This window comes from Drosophila takahashii, chromosome 2L, assembly GCF_030179915.1.
Source record: "Drosophila takahashii strain IR98-3 E-12201 chromosome 2L, DtakHiC1v2, whole genome shotgun sequence".
Taxonomy (NCBI): Eukaryota; Metazoa; Arthropoda; class Insecta; order Diptera; family Drosophilidae; genus Drosophila; species Drosophila takahashii.
In genome coordinates this window covers 17524159-17540421 of record NC_091678.1, presented here as the reverse complement: position 1 = coordinate 17540421, position 16263 = coordinate 17524159, and the positions used below count along the sequence as shown (strand labels likewise).

The following is a 16263-nucleotide window of genomic DNA, read 5'->3' as shown; positions in this document are numbered from 1 at the left end:
TGTATGATCAAAACGTAACGGGGAATTTTATGTGTTTAATAGTAGTGTTAAAAAACTTTCTAACCTATATTAAAAAAGTAAAATTGCGCGGATCCATGGCGGGTGATAGATAACCCACCACTCGGGTGAAAAATTTAATGAATTTTGGTATTCAAAAAGTATGCAACAAAAACGAAATCCTAGATTCGCCACTGATCTATATTCTCAAAATTAAGGGACTTTTTTATGCTTTACAGTGGTTGGCAGTTTTCCACTTGGGGCTGTAATCATTACGTAATCACAATTTCAGTGATTTTTGAAACACCCCCACTCCTCACATAATCATTTCTTCATAAAAAATATATTATTTTGCATTAGAGTTATCATTTGGTTGTTCCCTTTTCCCCCAGATGATTACTTAATATATGGACAGCCCCCAAGCGAGAATAGATCTGCTGCCCACGTACAATGTACAACAGAAAAAGATAATAAATTTCCTTCACATTCGACTAAATAAATATATTTCCTTAAATGTTCTCATTATTCTTGGCCCTTGAAGTTGTTATATCCCTGAAATTAATGACAATTAAATTCTTTTCACGGAATAACTAATGCAAATAAAAAATTTAGCTGAATGTGAAAATATGTGCCGATGGAATCAGCCTATTAATCTGCAAATTTATAGTGCGTGCTATGTGTTAGTTTGTCGTGAGTCCACCTCTATCGAGAACCTGGCACCCTCGTCGATAACCGATAGATCAATACTAGAGTAAAATCAAAAAAGCAAGAGAATTTTCATAAGAGCTGGTGAAACAAATGTGAGCATATTTAATTTTAGGACAGCGAAAAAAACAGTAATTACCGCATAAAACAAGCTAGAACCGAAACTACACGTGCGTAGTGAATAGAAAATGCAAAAGACACTGTTGTGCAGCGGGAAATGTGGAAAATTCAGCTGGCCGTTTCATGGCATGCGTGAAAATTGTATTGGAAAATCGATGCTGGGTTGCGGGGGTGTGAAGCTTTTCACTGGGGGCTGCTGTCTGCTGCTGCTGCACAACAGCGCCATCTACGATTTTCCTCACCGAGCAGCGCACACGGAAAACTCATTTGGGTGCATGGAAAATGTGTGTGTTTTTGTTTATTAACCGTTACTTTTTTTTCGATCGACAGCCAACGAGCGTTTTGACCGTTACCGAAGCAGAAGAAGAAGAGAAGCAACCGCGACCATGTCCAACTTGAGGAAATTCAAAGACGAGGAGCGCGAGTCGGAATATGGCCGTGTCTACGCTGTTTCGGGACCAGGTAAGCGACGTCCCCAGCGTCCTTCAATCGCTGACCCCGCAGATTTGGCTAATCTCTGGGTGCTCTTTGCTCCTCCTGTGCCTCCTCCTGTTCATTCTTATCCTCATGCTTCTCTTTCTCCCCCATTCATTTTTATCGTCCTGCTTCTCATTCTTATTATCCTCAAAATTATAATCTCTTTGCTCCTCCTGTGCCCCCTGCTTCTCTTTCTTCCCCTACTCATTTTTATCCTCCTACTTCTCATTCTCATCCTTCTTTAAATTCGAATCCCCTTGCTCCTCCTCCTGCTTCTTACCTCCTTCCTCTTTCTGCTGATCCTGCGTATCACCTTTCTCCTTTTCGTCCTCTTCGTAATCATCGTCCTGCTTCTCCTACTAATTATTCTCCTGCCCGTGCTCCTTCTTTATATTCCTGCTCCTTATTCTCATCCTCTTCCAAATTCGAATTCCTTTTCTCCTCCTGTTTGGTTCCTTATTTCACTTTCTGTTCATCCTGCATCTCATCTTTCCCCTTTTCATCCTCTTCGTAATCAATCTCTTGCTTCTGCTAATTATTATTCTCCCCCGGCTGCTCCTTATTCTCATCCTGCTACAAATTCGAATTCCTTTTCTCCTCCTGATTCGTTCCTTAATTCTCTTCTTCCTGATCCTGCGTCTCATCTTTCTCCTGTTCATCCTCTTCTTCATCCTCTTGCTTCTCCTACTAATTATTCTTCTCCCCCTGCTCCTTCTTTATCCCCTTTTAGTGGTCACCGCGGAGGCCATGTCGGGATCAGCTATGTACGAGTTGGTCCGCGTCGGCTACTACGAGCTGGTGGGCGAGATCATCCGTCTGGAGGGCGACATGGCCACCATCCAGGTGTACGAGGAGACCTCCGGCGTCACCGTAGGCGATCCCGTCCTGCGCACCGGCAAGCCCCTCTCCGTGGAGCTGGGACCCGGCATCATGGGCAGCATCTTCGACGGCATCCAGCGTCCCTTGAGGGACATTGGTGTGATGACCAACTCCATCTACATACCCAAAGGCGTGAACACAACCGCTTTGTCCCGCTCGGAGATGTGGGAATTCAATCCGCTGAATGTGCGCGTGGGCTCGCACATCACCGGCGGAGATCTGTACGGAGTGGTCCACGAGAACACGCTGGTCAAGCAGCGCATGATTGTGGCGCCCAGGGCCAAGGGAACGGTGCGATACATTGCCCCGGCGGGCAACTACAACCTGGAGGACATAGTCCTGGAGACGGAGTTCGACGGCGAGATCACCAAGCACACCATGTTGCAGGTGTGGCCAGTGCGTCAGCCACGTCCCGTCACCGAGAAGCTGCCCGCCAACCATCCGCTCTTCACCGGCCAACGCGTCCTCGACTCGCTCTTCCCCTGCGTCCAGGGCGGCACTACTGCCATCCCCGGAGCCTTTGGCTGCGGCAAGACTGTAATCTCGCAGGTAAGTCGTTCTGTAGTCCATTACTAAGCTATACACAACACACGTAAAATCGATACGGCCATGTAAATTTCAGATCATGCAAAACCCATATCGTTTTTACATGAAATACTTTTTCTTACCAGGTCAAATTTACCTGGCCACATATCAAATAAAAATTGATCTTAAATAATATAAAATCGATCTACGTTGCATATCGATTTTTTTGTTGGGTGTAGGATATCTTAGGGTTAATCATATATTTCAAAGGCTTAAACGTACTTGCATCAATCTGTTTATACGCTTATTAGTTTAAAATCATGTTCCCGTAAAATCGATATGGCCATGTAAATTTCAGATCAGACAGAACCCATATCGTTTTTAAATGAAATACTTTTTTCGACCAGGTCAAATTTACCTGGCCACATATGAAATTAAAATTGATCTTAAATAATGTAAAATCGATCTACGTTTCATATCGATTTTTTTGGGTGTATGATAACTTGGGGTTAATCATATATTTCAAAGGTTTAACTGCTTTTAAGTCCTTGAAAAGATACTATAAAGTTTATTTTAATAGTTATAATCTATTACGTAATTGATTTCTTTATTTATTAATCCTCCATCATCTCCTCACCTCTCCACAGGCCCTGTCCAAGTACTCCAACTCCGATGTCATCATCTACGTCGGCTGCGGCGAGCGTGGTAACGAGATGTCCGAGGTGCTACGCGACTTCCCCGAACTGACTTGCGAAATCGACGGAGTGACCGAGTCCATCATGAAGCGTACCGCCCTGGTGGCCAATACCTCCAACATGCCTGTCGCTGCCCGTGAGGCCTCCATCTACACTGGAATCACCTTGTCTGAATACTTCCGTGACATGGGTTACAACGTGGCCATGATGGCCGACTCCACCTCCCGTTGGGCCGAGGCTCTGCGTGAGATTTCGGGTCGTCTGGCTGAGATGCCCGCCGATTCCGGCTACCCAGCCTATCTGGGCGCCCGACTGGCCACCTTCTACGAGCGTGCTGGGCGCGTCAAGTGCTTGGGTAACCCCGAACGCGAGGGTTCCGTGTCCATTGTGGGCGCTGTGTCGCCTCCTGGTGGTGACTTCTCCGATCCCGTGACCTCCGCCACCCTGGGTATCGTGCAGGTGTTCTGGGGTCTCGACAAGAAGCTGGCCCAGCGCAAGCACTTCCCCTCGATCAACTGGCTGATTTCGTACTCCAAGTACATGCGTGCTTTGGATGAATACTATGACAAGAACTTCCCCGAATTTGTGCCGCTGAGGACCAAGGTCAAGGAGATCCTGCAGGAGGAGGAGGATCTGTCCGAGATCGTGCAACTGGTGGGCAAGGCCTCGCTGGCCGAGACCGACAAAGTGACCCTGGAAGTGGCCAAGCTGCTCAAGGACGATTTCCTGCAACAGAACTCCTACTCGCCCTACGATCGCGTGTGTCCCTTCTACAAGACCGTCGGCATGCTGAGGAACATCATGTCCTTCTACGAGACCGCCCGACATGCCGTCGAGTCCACAGCCCAGTCGGACAACAAGATCACATGGAACACCATTAGGGAGTCGATGGGCGGCATTATGTATCAGCTGTCATCGATGAAGTTCAAGGTATGTTTTATATTATAATATTATAATATATTATATTAATAATGCTCCTTTTTAGGACCCCGTGAAAGACGGCGAGCAAAAGATCAAGGCGGACTACGATCAGCTGTACGAGGACCTGCAGCAGGCCTTCCGAAATCTGGAGGATTAAGCGGTGCCATATAAGAACAACTGCGGGATTTCCCAACGAGAGGAATGGAAAAAGAAGCAAACCAAACGAAATAAGAAACCAAAGCTAGGTTATTATTCGAATTCCCCATTCAATCTAGTCATATTTACATAATGCATAATAAGATATTTGAATCCAAGTTTATTTATAAGTTAAACAAACAGTTTTTTGGCCCGCTTCAGGTCTAGTCAGGTCAGAATCGAATCAACAGAAGATACACAAAACAAAAAACACACGATGACGGCGAGTTAGGAAAGACGAACAATAATTAGTCGGTAGCGCAAAGTGAAACGCAGTTAAACCAGCCATAAACATAAATACCATACATATACGACACATATGTATAACTATCTATGTTGATATATAATTATAATTCACAACTATGTATTGTTAGTAAATTTTCATATAGTTATCGATTGTGTTCGTTACCCTATTGTGTGAAACTAAACCAACTAAACGAATCTAAAGGGAGTTTGAAACTTTATATAATTACAAAATATTATATTCCTACATATTATAGACCTTTAAAGAACGCAATAACAACGTAGCCCCAGAAGCATGTACCTCTACTACCAAAGAAGAATAGCTATTTCAGTAACTTGTGTGTGTTGCAAATGGAGCTATGGAAATAAAATGTATTATGAATGTTACAAAAAGCGAGGGTGTTTTTTACTTATCTCTGTTTTATAAAGGAATGTGTTTAAATTTGGGATAATGAGATAATACATACAGACTGCATACAATTTATGTTTGATTAATTCATTTAATTTTGTATTGCATTTTTAGCTTGTAGTAAAAACAAACTAGAAAACAAATTTATTTTAAAATATATTCCGCACCCCAGCATTTGCAAGTGAATGTTAAGTAATGAAAATGAAATAGTTATTTTTATACTTTAAATGTTATTAAAAATCACTCTGAAGAATTTTTAATTTAAGTGCATTAAAAATAATAGAATATTTCGTTAAAATTCGCATTTCCTGTTTCTGGTTAACAGTAATAGAAATAACAGTACCGAGTTTACAGTGCCCAAGGACTAGTTAAACTATCGATAGTATCCATTTTGGCATCGATATTTTCAGGGTGACCGTTTGATATTTTTGAATAAATAAAAATGGTATTAAAAGTATTTTTCCCAAAACAATTCCGCGGTCACATTGTTGACGTGTTGTTAAATTTTGATTGTAATTCGTAAATTCATGAATTGTGCTTAAATTAAAGTGATTATGTCTCAGTTTGGCGGCCCCAACGACTTCTACGGCTCTGCGCCCTCGGCAGATGCCAGCTACAACTTCGACATGCCGGAATTTGGTCAGGAACTGTGAGTAGGGCCCCGGGTATTCCAGTTTGCACCCACAATTGTTGCTCCACTTGCTTGCAGGAACTTCCAAACCTTCGACAACACACAGGCCTCGGTGCCGCCCAACTATGATGCGACCTACGCACAGCCTGCGAATCAAGGACTGGGCGGATTCTACGATCCCACGGCCTACTCCGATCCCAGTTTCAGCCAGGACAAGAGCGGGAAGCAAGGCGCCGCCGGAGGAGCCGGCAACGAGTTTGACGACGAACCCCCACTTTTGGAGGGTGAGAAGGGGCTTCAAATAAGGGCTTATCACTTAGCTCTAAGATTTAGGGTAGCTTTGGTATTTTCGGAAAAAATCCGGAGCTTAGCCAATAAGAATCTCTTATCGAATGGCCTTGATTATCGAAAACAACGATGTTATAAGGGTCTAGAAATCTTCCATGTCCATCGAGTTCCTCATATTAATGTAATTCCAAAATTCAAATTTTGCTATAGTCTAAAATCTAGAACAGGATCGTACATTTAGTATTCATTATTTGCTAAAGTTTGGTGTGTCGTTTGTATGAAGAGTACTTTCAACTTTTGTGACGTTTTCTCGTTCTCAAGTTCATAAACTAAAGTAATTTTATAAAGTCTAGGAATGTATTTCAAATCCGAATTTTGTATTGTTTAAAACCGGCGCGTATATTTAGTAATCATTATTTTTCTAAAGTTTCGAGTGTCGTTTGTATGAAGAGTACTTTCAACTTTTGTGACGTTTTCTCGTTCTCAAGTTCATAAACTACAGTAATTATCCACCCTAAATACCGCATATTTTGAGAAAGAATATTATAATTTTATTTTGATAAATATCTTTGACTTGCATCAATCTGTTTCTACGCTTATTACTTTAAAATCTATCTAGATAATACCTACGGCATAATATAAACGATAAATAACTAAATAGTCATCTAGGTTCATTGTTTTTGATGCATATTTTGATGAAATTAGAATAAGCGGACCTATACATTGGATTTATTGTAACATTAACTGTCAATAAGAATTAAGAATAGTTTAATAGGCGTTTCGAGAAGTCCATTTACTGAAATGTTAGGTCTCAATCGAAAACCGACCTATTTCCCATATCTTTATTTTGAAAGATATCTACGTAAAACCCATAATTTCGTCCTCAGCAAACAATTTCCATTATTTTTTTTCAAGCATAGCACCTATTTTTGACGAGAATTAGGGCCTTAAACTAATTAGTTTAAACAGTCGATCATATTTCAGCAGCCATAATAATAATAAAAATTTAATTTAATTGATTACAATTATATTTGTTATCAATGCAAAGAGCTAATAATAAGTATCAACCTTAGAATATAATATCCTTCAATGACTAAATTATTTATATTCTTTGTCGTTTCAGAACTGGGCATCAATCCGAATCACATCTTCCAAAAGGTAAGTGGTAAAAAGCAGAACAAAGAGAGCTCCGCCACAGCTTTTCATAATTTGCGTACTCCACCTTTGAAGCTGCCCGGAGGTGGCCCTTCTTTTTTGACCCCGCTGCACTTGAACGCAGAGATCTTGCGAGGAGCCACCGACACACTCATTACAAAGGAGCCTCGAGTTTTGAGTTGCCCACTTTGTTTGCCCGGACAATTACTCCACCCGCCGCATAATTCCAGCTTTGCCCCTACGCATTTTCCCCGGCCCCGTGCCTTTTTCTAATTTGTGCAACGCAGCGGGCGGCTTTTCTTTTGGGCGGCCACTTTAGGCCGCGCTTTTCCCACTTTCCCAGGCCAACTCCGTTTTAATTGAAATTTAAATGTTTTTGCATTTTGCTTTTGTATTTATTGCTAGCTCCTCCTCCTGCCACAATCATTCTATTGTTTTTCGTTTCGTTTGGTTTTTTTTCCCCTGTAATTTTTTGCATTTTTTATTGTGTGCTTTGTTGTCGCTGCACTTGCCGGTTTGTGTCGTTAATGAAGACATATTTTTTCATTGCACTCGCCGCGGGCCTGGTCGTAGTTGTTTTTAAATAAATAAAGCAACTTTTGTGTTTTTAATTAAAGTTTTTCTCGCTCATTTTTTTTCCTCTTCTCCCATTTCGGTCCAGTTTGCTGTGTAACTTTCTGCATTTTTGTCCATTTTGTAAAAAATTTGCGTGCGCCTGATTCTCATTTCTTTCGCTCCGGCACGGAATTTATTACGCTTGTGTTAATTGAAAAATGAAAATGTTAATGTTAATGAGTCCGTGTGCCATCATAAAACTGAAATGAAATGAAATGCTAATTAAATTGTTCATCAGCTAGCTGGGGGAATTATGGTTAGATTTGTGTTTGACTCTGGGGCTGTTTGTTAATGTAATGGATTGTGTGCTGTGGCAGGAAGTTCCTATATTTGTACATACGCAAGTCCGCTTGTTACTTAAAATATAATTATTTGGTATTTGTTAACTAAGGAATTAATATTTCAAAAATAATATTTACCTAATGTATAAATATTAAGAGGAAAAATCCATAAGCTTGTTTAATATCTAAATGATATTAATGATATATTACACTAGTTTACAAAATAATATTCTTGGTGTGCTCCCCAGCAATTGATGGCAAATTCTGTTAGTGCTGGACCCCTAGATCACAAAAATAGCACTTATTTTTTTTTCGATGGGACAGTTTTTTTTTTAAGATTTTTTAAAGGCTGCCGTCACCACTCATTTTTGTTTACATGTCGCCGCCTATGATAAATCTTAAATTTGGACTCTGTCAACCGAAAAAAGTGGAAAAATCCGAACTTTAAAAATCCACCATAAATCCAGTTTTCCATGGATTTGGGCCATATCCGGCTTGTTTTATTCGGTAGGATGTAAACTTTAAGTTTGTACCCATTATGATTTTTCAACGGATTTATTTCGAGTTTCAAACTTTAAAAAATCTTTAAAAAAAAACTGTGCCATCGAAAAAAAAATTTAGTGCTATTTTCGTGATCTAGGGATCCAAATCTAACAGAATTTGCCATCAATTGCTGGGGAGCATTTCGGCTGTAAACTAGTGTTATTAATGTGAAATTTAAAGAAAGCATTAAACTCAGAATTATCCCTCGAGGCTTTATCCGTACTTTAAATTTATCATTCGGACGAAAAAATGCCCTTAAACTAATAAATTTAGCTGCTAAAACCTTTTATAATTTAATCTAATTTCGTAACTGAAAAATTGTTAAAAAAATATATTGATACATTTTCAACTGTGTATGGTGGCATATTTCCACTTCAAATTCTTTTCAATCTCAATTAATGTTAAATTCCGAATTCCCTTACGTTTTCAAGTTTTTATCCAGACTTTAAAGTTAACAAGCGGACCAGAAACCGACCCTTAAACTAATACATTTAGCTACAAAAACCTTTTACAATTTAATCTACTTTCGAAAACAACAAAATGTTATAAAAACTATTTTGTCCGTTTCATTTTCGACTGTGTATGGTGGTATATATCCACTTCAAATTCTTTTCAATCTCAATTAATGTTGGAAAAGCCACAGAGAGACACTCGGAATTTCATCGACAATTTTCGGTGGGTCCTTGCTGGCTATAATATCAAATTTCATGGCCCTTGTCCTGGCCCACATTCGCATGCGTCAAATGCGTTGACAGCTTTTGGCCCAGTTCCCAGGCCCCGGCTCACTTGCTAGCTGGCTGGCTGGTCAGCAATATCATTTATCATCAATTTCCATTTTTCAAATTTCTCTGCCACTGCACAAAAGCACACACAATACGAGAAACAAAAAGGCAAAAAAGGAAAAACCAAAACGCATAGAGAACAAATGTTTGGAAAACGGGAGTTGGGCTCCGTTTTATGACCGTTGTGCGAACAAATGAATTGTGTTGTGTTGTGTAGTGTCCCGGGTCCAAAGTCCCGTGTTCCGAGTCTCGAATCCCGTGTCCTGCCGCAGGCTCCATGAGTGATGATGGCCTGTTGCCTCGAACCCCACGAACCCCTCGCTGTGTGATCCTTCACTTGCTCTAATTTTAATCGAATAACTCTCGCGTTCTCCCTCTTTCCAGACGCTCGCCGTGCTGAATCCTTTGCGGGGCACCGACCAGCAAATCCTACAGGACACGGACATGGCTGGACCACTGGTCTTTTGTCTCACACTTGGCGGCTTCCTGCTACTGGTAAGTTGGAACGATTACCGCCACATCATCCCTTTTCAATTACGGTCGAAACGAATTTTAATTTATAATTAAATGGTCTTTTGGTAACAATAATAAAATATTATAAAAGGAAATCTTTTAGGTGCAGCAGTAAGCTGATTACTAGAAATTAACATTAAAATTAACATACCTCTTTCATATTTGAAAAAATATTATAAAAGTTAATATATTGTCGATGGTAATTTAAATGTATTAATTTTTTTTAGTTGTTCGGACAAAATTTTTTTTAATTTTATGTATTAAAAATATGTTAATTCTTTTAAATTAAATCAGATAGACAGCTCATTCAATGTTGTGACCAGGGAACGTAACTGTTATAAGTTTTATTTTAAAAATCACACTTTAACAGTTATTTTCTGATTTGTAAAGTAAAACTCAAAGAATAACTGTTATTTTTTGAGTTTTATAATAAAAGTTGACAAATAACAGTTATTCGTCGTGATCAAAATAAAACTCAAACTTGATTTATGGCGATTTTGTGGGTAAACAAAATTTTAAAAAAATATTGGTATAAAATATGCGTGGTTGCCTTTTTTAACAAATTTTTAGTAAGTTATAAAAAGCACGGGTATTGTGTTTTTTTAATTATTTCATTTTTTCAAAAATGTCAAGGGAATAACTGTTATTCATAAAAATCAAAAAATAACAGTTATTTTTTGAGTTTTATTATAAAAATCAAAAAATAAAAATCATTACGGATTTGTAAACTACAATGGCTAATAAAAATTGTGGTGTATTTAAAAAATTTTTAGGACCCTTCTAAGTGCGTGATTTTTTTGTATGAAAAATTTACAATAACAGTTATTTTCGTTCCCTGGTTGTGACCTATTTCATCTCATTTAAATAGTCTTTAAATCATATTTATAAAATATTTGGGAAGGAAATCTTTTAAGTGCAGCTGTAAGTTGATTACTAGAAATTAACATTAATGTAAAATCTGTAATATTTGAGAAATAGATTACAAAAATGCATATATTAATACATTAATGACGGTAAATTCAATTTATTAATTTTTTTTAAAGTTATTTGCACAAATTATTTAAATCTTTCTTTACTAAAAAAGAGTTAAACTCTTAAATTAAGTTATATAATAACTGATTCAATATACTGACCAAATTTCATATATTTTTCGCTTTACAGAGCGGCAAGGTGACGTTCTCGTACATCTACGGAATCGGCGTGATGGGCTGCATCTTCTTCTACTGCCTGCTGTCCCTGATGGTCAGCCGGTCGCAGGTGACCTTCGGGGCGGTGGCCTCCGTGCTGGGCTATTGTCTGCTGCCCATGGTGGTGCTGTCGGGCATCAACATTTTAATCACCATTCAGTAAGTAATTGTTGACACAAGTCGCTGGCTTTTCATCTAGCCCTCCATTCATTCCATTCCACTCCACTCCTCGCCGTGCTTTATATTTATGTTTTTAATTGAAAAGTTGCCAATGCATCGGCGTCGACTCCTCATTGTTTGTGGCCTGTAATTACAAACTTTTGCCTAAGCTCGTCCAGCTGCGACTGCAGCACGTTTTCGATCCGTTTTCTCTGCCGTTCAAATTTGTCCAATTGATGCTTCGACTCCGGCTGACTCTCGTTTATTCAAGTTTATCACTTCTGGCTGTTATTATTATTGTTATTGCGGGTGTTGTTTTTCGATTGTTTGATTTGAGCCTGCAGTTTTGGTTGGGTGTGGTCATGTACCTGATTTAATGCACTTTATTGAAATGGGCTATTGCAACTAGGATTTAAAGTGTAATAAATATTTTTTGTCTTGTAATTAATAATTATTTATTAGAGCTGTAATAAAGTATTATATATTGTTATTAAATTTTTGATTCAGTAGCCAAGAAAATTTGTTATTATTTGCTAGAAATTTTTAAAATAATTAGGCCACTTAAACTCCAAGTACCAGGCTCTGTATAATTCTAAAAAATAGTAAGATATAAAACCTTTAAATTTTTTTTAAAAACATTCTTTATTTTTCTTCTAAAAAGATATAGACAGCAAATTGGCATTTTCAATATAAGATACTAATATATAGAGTAATCGAAAAATGCTTCATTAAAGTTATAAAATGTTAGCAATGACGACTAGAATGTCAAACATTTTATGTATAATTTTATTTTTATGATTATGATCAAAATCGCCTGCAAATAGTTTTAGTTAATTAATTTTCGAACCAAAGGGTATTAAACCTGACCTCTTAATTTCCAGAAATCAACTACGATTCCTGTTAACTCCTTGTGGGCCAGCGTTTAATTTTTCTTTATCTGCCCATCCGCTGGGGGCTGATTTCCCCTTGCCTCTTTTCGCACAATTTAGGTTTTTAATTTTGTTGCAGTTTTGGGCCAGCGATGCATACACACGGAGGCGAATAAAAAAGAGTAGCCAACTTAATTTGCGCTTTTAGTGCACTCCAGGGCCACAACTGCCAAACTACAGACTACGGACCGAGGACTCCGAATTACGGACAACGGACAGAGGACTCCGGACTACGGACAGAGGAGTGAGGACTGAGCACCGAGGACCTCGGACTCCATTGAAGCCAAGGCAAGACAGGCAAAAAACGTTGCAAAATAACGCCAACTATGCGCCGTTTAATTTTCGCGCTGAGAACAGTTGGAGTGGGTGGTTTTGTTGAGTGGGCGGTGGAAAGGCTCCTGCCAGGCGGCGGTCCTCTGTCCATCTGTCTAACGTTCCATGTCCTGTTTTGCCACCCGTTGAGTTTCGTTCACGTAGTTTCCTTTTCAAATATGTGTCCAGCACTTGCTAGCCAGGCGGCTTCCCGTCCCCTTGCCTCTGAATTTCCTTTCCGCCACTTCTTTTTTTTTCTCCCATTTTTACTGGCTCCACTCACTTGCCACGCTTTTTATGATGGCCATGCGAGGAGCAACACGCAAATGCTGCGTGAGTTTTTAGCGCTTCCTCTGGTCGCTCCACCGATCCACCTCCTCGCCCCCCTTTGGCACGTCATAATTTCAGAGCAGAGCGGGGGGAAACTAAGTGGTGCGGTGGGTGGCGATGGGTGGCGGTGCACAGAAAAAAAATTGATAAAAGATCTGATTGATATGTGCATTGTATTGTTTGTTTTTTAAAGATCAAGTTATTCATATCATTTTGATAAGAATTAAGATTAAGTTTATCTTGTTTTAAAAACTTTTCAAAAATACCAAATTTGGTATTTTAAAAAAGTATTTTTATAACTTTTATGAAATTATGACATATTAAGTTGATATGTTTGAATCATAAATTTGATATTAATCATATTGGTTTAAAATAAGTTAGAAATGACCCTATTTCAGATCGAATTTTATTTTCTGTGTGGGTGGAAATGAGCGTGTGTGTAAAAAACAACTATTGCTCGGGCTTACTCGACACCAAGCGCGTTTTGTTTGCCCCACCCACCGGACCCAACGAAAAAGTGCCCCCCTTTTTCAGCAAACTGTCCAACTGCCCAGTGCAATTGCCATTTTGGTTGCCTGGTTGCCTGTTTGCCTGCATTTTTTATTTGTTGGCTTTAAGCGCTTGCTCTTTGTGGGTGGCCCTATGTGTGTGTGCTAGCTTTGATGTTCATATAGTCCCTGCGAATGCCAGCCAAGTTTACAGTAAATATTTTTGCGATTCCCCGCTGTCCTTTTTTTTAGGACAGACTTTTTAATTGAGTTTGTTTGGTGATGCAAAAGTGCGCAAAAATTACACAGACAGTCGAGTTATCCGGTCCTACATAGTATTGTTTTGATTGGTTTTTAGGCTAGTGCCGGACCATTTAAGCTGCCCAGTGCGGGCCAAAAAATCACTTGACCAACGGCCAACAAAGTTCTGGAGAAGATTGCAGGAAACAGCAAGCGAAAAAACGAGGATTGGTTGAGTGGTAAATGGGAGGTGGAGGTGACAGCCGAGCCGCCGAGACCACAGAAAGGCAATCCATTAAACGCGTGCGTGTAGCTGAAAATTGGAACTTTGAAATAGGGGGATTTATGTTTTGGTTTCGTAAATTGATTTCTATGCCGGATTTAATAGGTTAACAGGATAGGATTCTCGGATTACAAGTTTAAACTGGACTGGCAAAAGTTTTGCTAGTATGTGTTATTTTTTCCTTAAGAGATCCGAACTTCTTTATCTACGTACTCAATATTTTGGCTTATCTTCCTAGCTTTCATAAAGTCAAGAAATTTTACTTTGTTTTCCAATCTTTGATTTAAAGGTTCTAAAATGTTTGGATTGAGAGGAGGTCAAGTCATAATCATCGATTTGTTTGCTTTAGTTACTGAAATGATGGGTCCTTGAAAGTTTTTTGGGTGAGTGGAAGATAAATAAGTTAAACTAAATTGAATCTCTGGGGTTTATTCTTTGAGAATGGCGAGGAATTGTACTTAAAACTAAGAGAAATTTATAATAAAAAATTGTCCTGAAGGGTATAGAAGCCCAAATTAAATCTTAGTTGGCCTGCCTTTAATCTTAGCCAGACATTTGCGTTACGGGATATAGGATATAGGTAAAATTCTGCATATCTCTTTGAAATCAATTTTTAATTTTCCGCTGGGCTTTCTCTGTGAGAGAGTGTGCGGTGTGGGTTATGTGTGCGCTTTGTAGTTGGATTGTGTTTGCACATCCTTTTGCCGGCACATCGCCTGCTGTCTTTGTTTGCCCTGCCCATTCATTCGCATATACGCTCAGTCATACCCACAGCCACCCACTCATCCTTTTTTATGAACACTCAGTCAGTCGAATACTCTATCCCAAGTCGATGCACTGGGAAAAAATTTACACGAACTTAAACAATCAAAAAGTAATACAAAAAAAAACATAACCACAAGAATACTCGTTTATAGAGTAATTTAAATTTATTTTTTTTTAAATTAGTTTTAACTCGTCTACTTGATTAAAAAAAATGGTTAACACCCCTGATTATATTTTGGGAATTCTAAAGGAAAAGTCTTAATATTTTATTTATTTGATGTATGAAATACTTTTATTTTAGAACTCCTGGAAAATAAATTTTGAATAAGGTTTGGCAGGAGCACTATTAAAATTGTGTTTCTTATTAGTATCTTACAATTTAAATAACGTTGCATTTCGATTTAATCAAATAAGTATATGACTCCTTTAAAGAGTTCTTGATAAAGTGAAATCGAGAACATTGCACATAAGATTATAGATCTCATACAGTTTTGTTTTTTTTTTTTTCTCACTCTGTACGGTTGCTGCTTCATGCATATGCATTGTTTATTGATTTCACCGACGTCTATATCTATCCGGACTGAGTTGGTATCTCGTTTCACTCTTGCAGGGGCACACTCGGCCTAATTGTGAGCGGCATCTCCATATTCTGGTGCGCCATATCGGCCTCGAAACTGTTCGCCACCGCCTTCTCCATGGACCATCAACAGCTGCTGATTGCCTATCCGTGTGCGGTGCTCTATGGAGGATTTGCGTTGATTACCATTTACTAGGACCACGGGCGCCCGTCTGCTATTCCACACACACCACTCCCAACCGAACCGAACCGAAGCGCCCGTCATCCTGTTGTTGTGTTTGCTTGGTTTTAATTGTCCTGCAAACACACACTCTTGCAGCACAATAAATACACACCCACAGAAGCAACAAGAGGAGGCCACACATGGATATGTATATTTTTAAGAAAATAAGCGCCGATTGCGAATTTGTTTTCCATATTCTCCTTTTTCGTTGGCCAAGCTCCCCTTTACTCAATACTTTTGTTGTCAGCCGATGTAATAAATTTGATTGGGAATAAAAAAATGGTTAACAAATTGAAATTGGTTTTTTGCCATTCACAATTGTAGTTGGTGTAAGCAGCATATTGAAATTTCGCGCTCTCGTTTCCGTTTCCGTCGCAGTGCACACTTTTTGGGGCATGCAAAATTAACGCGACTCGGACAAAATGCCCCTTTTTTCGAAATACTTTTTGTGATCAACATGCTTACCTTTTTTTTTAAGTTTGGTATTTCGTTATGGGTATTTATACGGGTATTATGTCATGAATCGTCAGGTGAGAATTTACCTCGAAATTAAATCGATTGCAAGAGCTTTAGAAAACATTCTGTAAACGAGAGGGGTAAGTAAAGTAAACATATAAAGCTGCGGTTCAACTTCATTGAAAATAAATATTTATTAATATATTTAAATGTAATTGAATATTTAATATCAATAATCTACATATTTGTTTTTTTCAGAAATCGATTAACTTTTGTCTACTTTTTATTAATAAAAGTTTCAGAATAATAAAAAAAAGTTTTTATTCAGCATTAACGAACC

The 16263-nt window shown here is 38.9% G+C and overlaps 2 protein-coding genes across 3 annotated transcripts; both read left to right on the top strand.

Annotated features, from left to right (window-relative positions):
- Nucleotides 1–712: 712 nt before the first annotated feature.
- Vha68-1 (Vacuolar H[+] ATPase 68kD subunit 1) lies at nucleotides 713–5150 on the top strand. 2 transcript variants are annotated; one of them, XM_017157308.3, is made up of 5 exons: nucleotides 713–797; nucleotides 1153–1284; nucleotides 2030–2727; nucleotides 3351–4328; nucleotides 4384–5150. In XM_017157308.3, exons 2-5 carry the CDS (start codon nucleotides 1209–1211, stop codon nucleotides 4474–4476), a joined length of 1845 nt encoding a protein of 614 aa, XP_017012797.1. In that variant the 5' UTR covers nucleotides 713–797; nucleotides 1153–1208; the 3' UTR covers nucleotides 4477–5150. The 2 variants fall into 2 exon arrangements, with proteins under 2 accessions (XP_017012797.1, XP_070075551.1); XM_070219450.1 differs by lacking the exon at nucleotides 713–797 and adding an exon at nucleotides 813–872.
- A 478-nt stretch (nucleotides 5151–5628) lies between these two features.
- Yip1d1 (Yip1 domain-containing 1) lies at nucleotides 5629–15764 on the top strand. Its single transcript, XM_017157329.3, has 6 exons — nucleotides 5629–5815; nucleotides 5876–6081; nucleotides 7209–7243; nucleotides 9846–9956; nucleotides 11136–11320; nucleotides 15278–15764. Exons 1-6 carry the CDS (start codon nucleotides 5721–5723, stop codon nucleotides 15438–15440), a joined length of 795 nt encoding a protein of 264 aa, XP_017012818.1. The 5' UTR covers nucleotides 5629–5720; the 3' UTR covers nucleotides 15441–15764.
- Nucleotides 15765–16263: the final 499 nt, after the last annotated feature.

Excerpts from the sequence above, each read along its gene's own strand:
- Yip1d1 (XM_017157329.3), top strand. The coding sequence starts at position 5,721 with ATGTCTCAGTTTGGCGGCCCCAACGACTTCTACGGCTCTGCGCCCTCG. Across the intron at positions 9,957-11,135 it reads TTGGCGGCTTCCTGCTACTG|AGCGGCAAGGTGACGTTCTC; the intron begins GTAAGTTGGAAC and ends TTCGCTTTACAG. Across the intron at positions 11,321-15,277 it reads AACATTTTAATCACCATTCA|GGGCACACTCGGCCTAATTG; the intron begins GTAAGTAATTGT and ends TCACTCTTGCAG.
- Vha68-1 (XM_017157308.3), top strand. The coding sequence starts at position 1,209 with ATGTCCAACTTGAGGAAATTCAAAGACGAGGAGCGCGAGTCGGAATAT. Across the intron at positions 2,728-3,350 it reads GCAAGACTGTAATCTCGCAG|GCCCTGTCCAAGTACTCCAA; the intron begins GTAAGTCGTTCT and ends ACCTCTCCACAG. Across the intron at positions 4,329-4,383 it reads TGTCATCGATGAAGTTCAAG|GACCCCGTGAAAGACGGCGA; the intron begins GTATGTTTTATA and ends GCTCCTTTTTAG.